The following is an 11,051-nucleotide window of genomic DNA, read 5'->3' on the forward strand; positions in this document are numbered from 1 at the left end:
CACCATTGTCTTTCTGCTCTTTGGCAACAGGAACCAGGATGCTCACTTCAGTCCAGGTGATTCAATTGTGTTTCTGGCACTTGTAACCTAAGGTAATCCTTACAGAAAGAGCCCTCCAGAACATAAGACTTCAAACAGAAAAGGCCATGTTCGTACTTTCTGGGGTACTCACTAAACTAGTTTCATGAATCACTCTTCCTTTTTACATGTAGAACAGGAGTTGCAGTTCCCATGCCTGGGGAGAACCACAGGTAAATGGAGATGATGAAGGAAGGTAAGTAACCTGCCCCACCCCCATGAACTCTGCACCAGCTGGCCCTACCCCTTTGGCCCTCCAAGCTTTAACTGTTGGCCATGAGGCACCAGTCAGAGCTCCAAGCTTTGGTCCTCTGGGATCCCAGATTCTCTTTGATTCTCTCTCATTTCTGTCTGTCTCTCATTTCTGTAGTTGCTCATTTAAGTTATTAGGCCCAGACTCTTTCAACATCTGCTTCCTGCTCATTTGGCTTTCCAATACTTACCCACTTCTGTGTATTAAATTCCTTCTCTCTGAAATAATTAACATGGCTTCTGTTTTCTTGACTCAACCCAGACTGGTAACAAACATTAGAACCAAAAGTTTACTTTGTATTCTAGAGTTTCTTTTTCTGAAATTATAATGTGAAAAATAATTTCTTCAAATGCCAAGGTCCTTGCTATAAGAAAGTAGTTATCAAGCAGCCACAGAAAGCTCTTCTGTAAAATAGTTTTGATTGTTCTGTTACTTAGATCAAAGCCCTCATGATTCATAAAAAGACTAGACCTGGGAGATACTGGGTGGCTCAGTTGGTTAAGCATCTGCTTTCATCTCAGGTCATGATCCCGGGGTCCTGGGATGGAGCCCCACATCAGTCTCCTTGCTCAGCAGAAAGCCTGCTTCTCCTTTTCCCTCTGCTGCTCCCCCTGCTTGTGCTCACTTGCTCTCTCTCACTCTCTCTGCCAAATAAATAATATAAATCTTTAAAAGTAAAAGACTATCATAAGTGGCATTTATATCCCTAAATCTGTCCTCATTCTACTTGAATCTATTTCTAAATGGGCCACCTGAAGTCAATCTTTAGGAACTGAAATTTTAAGGAATGTTCTGACAATTATACCAGCGGTTTTGGGTCTGGATTTAAAATGAGCTAGTAAGTATTTTAAATATTTTTAAATATGCATTTAAAAATGCTAAAATAAAAAAATAAAAACAAAAATACTTAAATATTGTGAGAAGTGTAGATATACAAACACTTATTTCTAAAAAATGGAATTACATTCTTTTTCGCCATAGAAACATCTACACCAAATAATAATTCTCTCTGTTTCTTGGATATAGAAATTATTTTATTACAGTTTTTTTCTTTTTATGATTAGTACATATTACTTTTCTTATAATGAAAAACGTATTTTAAAATTCCTCCAGGCCAAATTTAAAAGACTTGGATTTTAAAGCAAGGATTTATATTCTGGTTTTAAGGAAAATGCCTAATGCATGCCTTTTCCATTACTATCTACTGAGCACCTATGGGGTGCCTAGCATCATGGTAAGAGAACCCCAGAGTAAAATTCCTACCCCAAGGAAATTAAATCAGTAAGGTTCCTAGGCATCTTTATAATATATTAGTAGCTAACACATGATAGACCCCTAATACACGTTTGTTGAATGAATATATGAATGTTCCATCAAAAGTATTTATTTATTCCAACTCTCATTTCTCAGAGGATTAGCTTGTTCTATTCATTCATCATAAACGTATCGTACTTTCTCACTTCCAAGATACATATCACTCACCTTTCAACAACTCTGAAATCAGAATGGGACTTCCTAGCAATGTGATTTTTGAAAGTATCATTTCATAGACAGTTTGCAGCATTTTCTTTTATAGTGATAAATAAAATGACAGTATGTTGTACACTGATGACAACTTTGAATGAAAAACAATTTTATATTAGTTTTCTATATTTTAGAAGATACATATGCATATTTAGGCGTGTTTCTGCTAGGGTTCAATCAGAAAAAGTTTCCATGGAGCCACACCATTCAATGGACCTTCAAGCCTCCAGTAATCATACGAAATACACAACTACTCATTTATGGATGTCAAAAACAATAGCTAACAAGTAACTTTATAAAAAGTTGCAAATTTATGAGGATTTATTTCCTGAATTTTTGAGATTACTGTTGAATGTTAAACGTGTATCTCCTATTTTGGACTTAATGCAAGGCATGAGTATATATAAAAATTAGGGGCCTATCTAATCATTGATGTACTTGAAGGATTTTCATATTTTAGTGTTTGAATTTAACCAAGATTTCAAGGGTTTAAGAAATATGAAAATGACTAAATTGTATAGGAACTCTGAAAAGTGACAAGAGAAACACGAGTAAAACCTTAGAGGAGAGAGGAAATTAACCAAAATCAAAATGAAATGTTATGACAAAGACAGGCAAAGAACACAAGAAGGAGGAGGAGGAGAAGGAAGAATAAAAATTAATAATGACAAAAAGAACAAAATGTCACCAGCCTAAGAAAATGTGACTCATCAGTAAGTATAACCTATACTCACTGCATAGAAAGGAATCGTTCTGAGCACTGCCCACAAGTTAAAGACATCAAATAAAAACAGAAGTATATTTTATTAATAATTATTGACATCCACGAGTCCTGTGAATGTTATACCAGGTACATCAGGTTTAATCACACAGTCCTTTTGTTAATCGCTTAGCCTTTCCCTTTCTTCCATATTTTCTCACAGAGGTTTTAGCCAACATGAAATCCGGAAGAAGAGGGCAGGAAGGAAAGAAGGAAAGTCATCCTTTCAACCAGATGGTGAGCTTGTCTGTAACTTACTCCTCAACCTGTGTTTGCTGGGCCTCCCAGATAAGGGCACAAAGGACATCTGAGAGCTACAGCTACCTACTCTTCCCTCCCCACACTTCCTTCTCTTCTGGGATCAGGAACATAGAGTCTGGAAGTACACATGCCTTCCACTTTTCCATCTGGGCCCACCCTCGCTCCCTGCCTCTCAACTCAAGCCCCAACACACCTGCCCCCTGATCATAACAGAATTGCCCACCTCCAGCAAAAAGAAATTATAGCCCCCTTTTCTATTGCATATCTTAGGTAAAACATCTTCAAAACTTGAGAATTCTTCATCACTATAAAAAAAAAAAAGGGGGAAATTCACTTAGGCTATAGCAAACCCTGAATGTAGAAAGAAAACAAGAACTCTTAATTTTCACCATCAGTGCCTTATCGAGATCTAAAAGACAAAGAGGAGGCAATGAGAAAGAAAGGTACAGTGATTTGTGGCTATGAGTTTACAAAAACATTGTCATCTAAATCTAACTGTACTATTATTCACCAGGATCATTTTCCCTTGACTTCCAGGCTCCAATCTTTTTTTTTTTTTTTTTTTAAGTTTTCGAGTGTTACAATTTTATGGACTTTCCTAATAGAGTGGAAAGGGCAAAATGAAAGTCACATCAAATTCACGCAGGTGAGAATAAGACTAAAATTTTTATAAAGGATAAAATTACCTTTAAGAGGACATTGACCGAGTCTGTGATGATATGGACTGCTTTTTCATAGGAAATAGTTTCAAGAAAGCCTTCTGGAAATGCTTGTGACACAAGGGATACAGAAAAGGATTGACAAAGGAATTGAGCCATTGAAGCCAAAATGTGATTTCATACCCAACTATGTGAGGACGCTGGTCTAGTGGGTAGATTGAACGAATGATTGTAAACAGTGAATAGGGAGCCCAACAAATGGCAAAAACGCCTAAGAGAATGGACAGTGACTTGGCTAATTTCCTGGCTCTGAGCAGTTCAATATGCTCCCTTTGGTGAGGACAGAGTGAATCGGAATGGGTGAGGGAAGCCATTTTGGAAGCAATTATACTGCTATTCATCTGGGCTCTTAAAGAAAACAAGAGGCTGCTCTTTCTTTCATGTCTTTTCAGAGGAGCAGACGGTGCTGTTTCCTTCTGTTCCGGAAGAGATGTTCTTCGAAACAGTCTACCTGTGAGTGAGGACCCACAGTTACTGGGAGAGACAGGAGAAGTAAGTGTGGGCTGGCTTTGCCACCGACTGAGATTGCTACGTTTCCACAGGCTCCAGTAAATGTACATGTTGAAATAGGCCACGGCAAAGACTGGGACCAGGAATTCAAAGAATGACGAGATGGCAAGGATGTACCATAGGGTAAAGAATCCAGGTTCACAATCCTTCTCCAAGATCCTCAAGCTGGAATTCTTCCAAGACTCTGAAATTAGAATTATTGGCCCATGCACTAAGAAGGCCAGCACCCAGACAGCCACCATCAGAGCCACGATCTTCAAGTTCCCAGTGTGCTGAGCTCTGTAAGATACCTAAAAGAGACCAAATAAATTGTTTCAATATAATGAACATGTATTGGTTGCAGAAGGCCTGTCATAGGCCTTCAGGAGTTTCAGGGCTATGCAAGAGGTAGTCAAGCTCCCTGGCCCTGGGTAACATGATATGGGCCAGGAGAGAGGGTTTAGTTCCAGAGGCAAACTTTCTTAGGGACCTTCCAGAGGAAATTTGTAACCCTCAAGATTAAGCCTCTGAAATTCTAGAAAACATTAAGATTGATATCTAAAATAAAAACGTGATGTTTGGGGCACCTGGGTGGCTCAGTGGGTTAAGCTTCTGCCTTTATCTCAGGTCATGATCTCAGGGTCCTGGGATTAAGCCCCGCATCGGGCTCTCTGCTCAGCAGGGAGCCTGCTTCCCCCTCTATCTCTGCCTGCTGCTCTTCCTACTTGTGATCTCTCTCTCTCTCTCTCTGTCAAATAAATAAAATCTTTTTAAAAATAATAAAAAAATAAAACGTGATGTTTCCAACTCCGTAGACACTAATATGAACGGGCAAACTACTGAAACTATGTGCCCCCTTTCACAGTGTTTCACAATCTGCCAGCTGGGTCACAAGCAGCATTTTTCTTCTAATGAAAGAGAGCGCTCAGTGTCAGAATGCCTCACCTTTGCGAGGGTCTGTATTGTTTGATGATGCTTTGGTTTGGGGAATGTAGACCTACAGAGAGAGAGAGAAGCACGTGTACTGAACCCCAGTATCAAATGCGTTTCTCCCAGTGGTCACAGTCAAGACTGAAAGCCACTGGCTTTTTTGAATCTAATATTCAGGAAGAATCTATTCTAGTTTATCCTGAGACGTCAAGGTGGTGTCGAGAAGAGAGAATTCTTACATCACCCCCAAGAAGATGACCCCACCCCAAAAAAGTCTAAACCTACTATAGAGAAATAGAGTAATATGACTGAGCATTACCAAATCATTTCCTTCTATAAACATTTCCACTCAGCAAAAATGGTGCCAAAGCTGTGCTGGCCAACCACTTTGAGAGACATGACCAAGGCAAGCACCAATGTCTTTTTTTAAAAGGTAGAGAATGTTCTAGATCTGCTTGGTCACAAAGACTGGCTTCTATAAGGGAAAATGAGATTCTATGAGTAAGGATTGCTCTCAGTTCTCAGGACCCATGATCTTTGATAGATCTCGATATCTTCAAAAACATCTTCTATAAGAAACCTAGAAGTTTGGGGCACCTGGGTGGCTCAGTCGTTAAGCTTCTGCCTTCAGCTCAGGTCATGATCCCAGGGTCCTGGGATCGAGCCCCACATCGGGCTCCTTGCTCAGCAGGAAGCCTGCTTCTCCCTCTCCCTCTGCTGCTCTCCTGCTTGTGTTCCCTCTCTTGCTGTGTCTCTGTCAATTACATAAATAAAATCTTAAAAAAAAAAAAAAAAGAAATCTAGAAGTGCATCCACCCTACATGAGGGATAAACACACAAACCAAGACTTTTTTTAAGGGGACCTGGAACAGACAACCTCCCTGAGCTTCTTTTAGATCAGGAAGTATCCTTCCAGCTCCTATGTTCCATATTTCTTTGATTTCCTCACTCAAGGGAAAGGAAATGATTTCCTCATGAAACTGGAACATGCCTCTCTTTCCCCCACTGTTCATGTACTATTTTCTCTGTGAGTTCCTAATCTCGTGCTACAGTGTTTTCTTGTTTTTATGAAAAAGGCATAACAGTGCCCAGCACTGTCTGTCTGTGATGGATTGTGCAGGCTGGGAAGGGCTCACACCCAGCTGGCTGGAGGTAAGAGGAAGCAGTCTTTTAAAAAAAAAAAGTTATTTTTAAAAACTGCAGGGAAGTGGTTTTTTTTTTTTCCAAATTACTGATATTTCTGAGGCTAAGCTAAAATGCATATGGTGCTGACCACAAGTTCCCAAGTACAATACGCTTTTTTGCCTTCTGCTTCTCATGTCACTAATTAATACATCTCTTGCACTAAATCTAATGATTATGAAGATGGTAACAATACCCAGATGGTCATAAAACTGCATTTAGTTTTTTAATTGCTCTTTTCAGCCTTTGTAATGGTGTGATGCAATATGCTGGAAAGCGATCTCTTTTCTATTATGCATAAGGTCAAATGGGATAATGGACATCTAAGGGAATTGAAAAGATGATGCCCACCTCTTCATCTCTGGGTAGCATTTTTGACAAAGAGCTCAAGCATTACTTGAATCTAGGCCCCAGACAGTTGGAGTGGCCTTCCTGACATCAATCAGTGGCCCAGTCCTCCACCCATGACAGAAAATGTTCGTTATTCAGGAGATTGCCTCTTATCCTGCTTCCTTTCCTGCCCCAGTAAGATATCCAAACACTCTGTCAATCAGGTTTCTTTTATAAGGCAGAGCAGCTCCCAGGACTTGCTGAAGTTAATGAGTTGGCATTGCACAGCCATCCCAAGTGCCTGTTGCAGGTTGAATTGTGTCCTCCAAAGAGATAGGTTGAAGTTGTAAGACCTGGTACCTGTGGACATGACTTCATTTGCCAGTAGGTTCTTTGCAGACATGATCACATTAAGATAAGGTCCTATTCAATTAGGGTGAGCCCTAATCCGGTATGACTGGTGTCCTTATAAGAAAGACACAGACACAAAAGGAGAACACCATTTGTCAATGGATGCAGAGACTAAAGTGACACATCTACAAGCCAAGGACCATGAAGGAATGCCAAGGATGGCTGGTAATATTAGAAGCTAAGAGAAAGGCATGTAACAGGCAGGCCTAGAGGCCTCAGAGAGAGTACTACCCTTCCTCCACCTTGATTTGGGACCTTGGATCTCCAAACATGAAATGCATTCCAGAGAAGAAGTTTCTGTGGTCTTAAGCCACCTGATGTGCAGTACTTAACTGCAGTAGTCCTAGGAAACTAGCGAGTCCCCAGCAACCATATTTTCCATGGCCTTGATTTTACTCTCAAGCTTCCTTCTTCATCTTCAGGTCAAAAAGAAAGAAAGAAAGAAAGCACTCTCTCCACTCACTGCCTTAATTCTGCATACATTTGAATTCCTACTCCTTCCAACTACACTGTTCTTCCCCCACCCACTCTTGTTTCAGCCCCACAGAAATCTGCCCCTCCAGAGAATGGGTCTGAGAATGGTAATCATGCACTGCCATCTGCATAGGGCCTACCTTTTCCATATTACGGTCAGATTTCCATTTCCCAGGCCCAGCCCATGACTCTGCCTTATCATACGGTTTCCTCCACTTCGAACTACAGCAAGAGCTCAGCTTAGCCACAACCACTTCCTCCGAGCTTCAGCGGTGTTTGAGGGATTCCTGGCTCACACTGCTGCATTTCAACTCTTCACCAGCAGAGGCACAAGAGCTGCCTGAGCGCCCCCTGCAGCCACCATGCACCCCAGCCACACCTGGGGTGTGGGGCTCTTGCTGGCCACTTAACTCCATGCTGTGTACTAAGGATCTTGGTTCCAGCCAACCCAGCCCTCACCAAATTTATAGGCTGTGTGGCCAGGGGGTAATCCTCAGGTCAAGACTAGGAAACAAACCCACTCGTTTTTCTCTGTGGACATCAGTCCTCATGTCCCTGTGACTTCTACACACTTTTCCTAACTGTACAAATTGTCCCTTACCTTTGCATCCACCTGAGATAGACCCAGGGGCTCAGACATCCAGCAAAGGGATATCCTATAAGGAACATCCAGTGAGGACTAAAAAGAAATACTAACCCAGAAAATAAAAGGAAATGTTTCAGCACAAATGGGAAAAGCTCTAAATTAGAGCACTCTTTTTAGAACATTTTGACGGACTCAAACTAAGAAATACGTTTTATATTATCACTAAGTTCCCAGACAGAAGTACTCATAAAAAATATATTTATTATGCACAAGATACTCTTGATATTTTATACTCTATTTTTATTCTGTTTAACTATGGTTTTTTTCTGTATTTTTCCACTGGGGGGGAAAAAAAAAAGTGGTCACAACCCACCGAACTGACTCCATGCCTCAATAATGGGTCACAAGTTGCAATTTGAAAACCATGTGCTTATAGGCATCTGAACTGTTCATCCAAGCTCATCACCGCTCTCTCTGTAGTTTGTCTAGTACCAACTGCAGTGGACTCTGATGTCAATGATGTACCCAAGGCCAAGGGTCTGGATGTCCCAACACATTCATTCTCCCCTTCTTCCTGACAATATGGCAGCTCAGCTAGAAACCACATTTCCCAGGTTTGTTGCAAGGAGATGGGAGACCATGTGACTAAATGTCACGAATAAACTGTGAGTGGAAATGATTGTACGATTCTACACTACTTGGTTAAAAGAAAATCCCTTGCCCTGGACTTCGGCCTTTTCCCCATCTAGAACCTGGAGTGACAGCAACCTAACCTTGAACATATGGAGGAGAATAACGACCTAGTGTGGGGGTCGGCAAACTACTGTTCATGAAACAAATATGGCCCACCACCTGTTTGGATAAATAAATTTTTATTGGAGCACAATGAATGAATCATTTTTTTAAACATATTATGTATGGCTGTTTTTGTGTCATAATGGAAGATTTGAGCAGTTGCTATGGAGACCATATGTCCCTTTATAGCAAAAGTTTGCTGAGCCCTGCCCTAGAAGGTTCAGAGTCACCCTGTTAACCTAGGTCCCTGGATGAGTTCCTGGAGCCAAGGCTTTCCTGGAATGTTCTGTGAGAGAAAAATAAATTTCTCTCTTGTTTGAGCCTCATCTTTGTCCCTACAGTTGATCCTTGCCTTGTGCAATATACGCTCCCAACCTTGTCTGCTACAAGCTGCACAGCCCTCCCAAGCCAGAGCTATCACCATCCTCTCAACACCTCCAACACCACACCTAGTCCACTGTACCAAACCCACCTGTTTCTGGATCCTTCTCCACATGAGCCTATTATGCTCCTCAAAAGTAGAGACTAAGGTTTCATTTCTATATCCCAGCATTTAGCAAAATCCCTTGCACACAGTCATATCCCCCAGAGATGTGGGTCCTGGGACTCAAGAGTGAAGGAGGTTTCCCTTCTAGGTCTCAAAGACTTCAGATTACGGCCCCATATTTCTATACCCCTGACACCCTCTGTCTCTACTTGCATCTGCCTTATTTTTCCCCTTGTTCTATTGCTTATAAAGTTAGCTTGCTTAAGAACTGTCACTAACTTGTTGGCGAGCCTATTCCAAATGTTGGATCAGTAAGGATTTTCTTGGCATGGCTCCTACACTGGCACTGGGATTTGACCTCCCAGGCTGGTCCCACTATCTAAACTATAGCTTCTCTGTATACTGTTTTTTTTCTTTGGCCATTCAAGATTGATTTTCTCATGACATTCAAAAGTCTGGGCATCTTTCTACTCACCCATCAGGAAAATATTCAGGTCTTAGTTTGTATAAGGAATGGACTTGATAAATCTACTGGGACTCATACGTCTATCCAATCCACTGTGGACTCAGTATACTGCTTCCAACAAGTTTTCTTGGGTTTTCTCTGATGGCCTTCCCATGCTAGCAGCACAAAGGGGAGTGAGTGACTTAGCCAAATCACACACAGAAATTGTTCACTAAGGACCAATGAAAACTTAGCGCTAAATAACAGAAGGATTATCAGGCTCCTCTAAGGTTTGACAACTAAACAAAAAATTACATTTAAAACAATTTCTGCTTGGGGACCCAAAATGTACAAGTATGTCATCTTCTAAAGAAGGTAAATGAATGTTTGAACTTACAGCATTCGAGACTGACTGGTATCGATCATAGCTGATGAGAACAATGTTATACACAGACGCTGTACACAAAAGGTAGTCAACAATGAGCCAAAAGGTACAGAGTCTACTTCCAAACTCCCAATCAAACAGCGTGTGAGGGATGTACAAAGGAATGGAGATCATACCTGCATAGAGAAAAAAAAAAAAAATAAGGCCAAAAAAAAGTGCATATCAATGAATACAGAGAGACATAGGCATACAACGCAATGACATATCTGAATTGACCAAAAGGGGGTTGATTATAATTTAGAAATTCAGGGTGTTTCATTAGCAAAATTCAGGACTGATTTCCTACACATTCTTTAAATACCATTCTTACAATGGCTGTCATTAAGTATCATACGTTTCCTTATTACTTTCCTAATTAGGCTCAGGTCCCTACCTACATTTTCAGCCATATAGAGAACAAGTTATCCTTTTTTTTTTCTTTCTTTCTTTTTTAATTTAAATTCAATTAGCCTACATATAATGTATCATTATTTTTTCATGTAGGGTTCAATGATTCATTAGTTGCATATGACACCAAGTGCACAACACATCACGTGCCCTCCTTAATACCCATCCCCCGGTTACCCCATCCCCCGACCCTCCTCCCTTCTGCAACCCTCAGTTTGTTTCCCCAGTCAAGAGTCTCCCATGGTTTGTCTCCCTCTCTGATTACTTCCCATTCAGTTTTCCCTCCCTTTCTCTATGATCCTCTGCACTGTTCCTTATACTCCACATATGAGTGAAAACATATGATAATTTTCTTTCCCTGATCGAAAAAGTCACCTTTATGTTCATAATCCAGCCCAGACAGGATGGGCCAGCCTTCCCCAAACACAGCCCACGGTTTCACATATCCTTTGCCAATAGCATTCTTTCTTCCTGGAATGGCCTCCTCTCTTCTAC

At 40.9% G+C, this 11,051-nt stretch overlaps 1 protein-coding gene across 2 annotated transcripts in view; it reads right to left on the reverse strand.

The window, feature by feature from the left end:
* Positions 1–1,343: 1,343 nt before the first annotated feature.
* HRH4 (histamine receptor H4) overlaps positions 1,344–11,051 on the reverse strand; it is a 15,875-nt gene continuing 6,167 nt past the window's right edge. For both annotated transcript variants that reach the window (XM_082698698.1, XM_082698699.1), the window contains exons 2-3: positions 10,122–10,285; positions 1,344–4,395 (exon numbers count right to left, since the gene is read on the reverse strand). In XM_082698698.1, the coding sequence (XP_082554824.1) occupies positions 3,565–4,395; positions 10,122–10,285 (995 nt within the window). In that variant the 3' untranslated portion in view covers positions 1,344–3,564. The remainder of the gene's footprint in view (positions 4,396–10,121; positions 10,286–11,051) is intronic.

Source organism: Mustela nivalis, assembly GCF_964662115.1.
Source record: "Mustela nivalis genome assembly, chromosome: 14".
NCBI lineage: Eukaryota > Metazoa > Chordata > Mammalia > Carnivora > Mustelidae > Mustela > Mustela nivalis.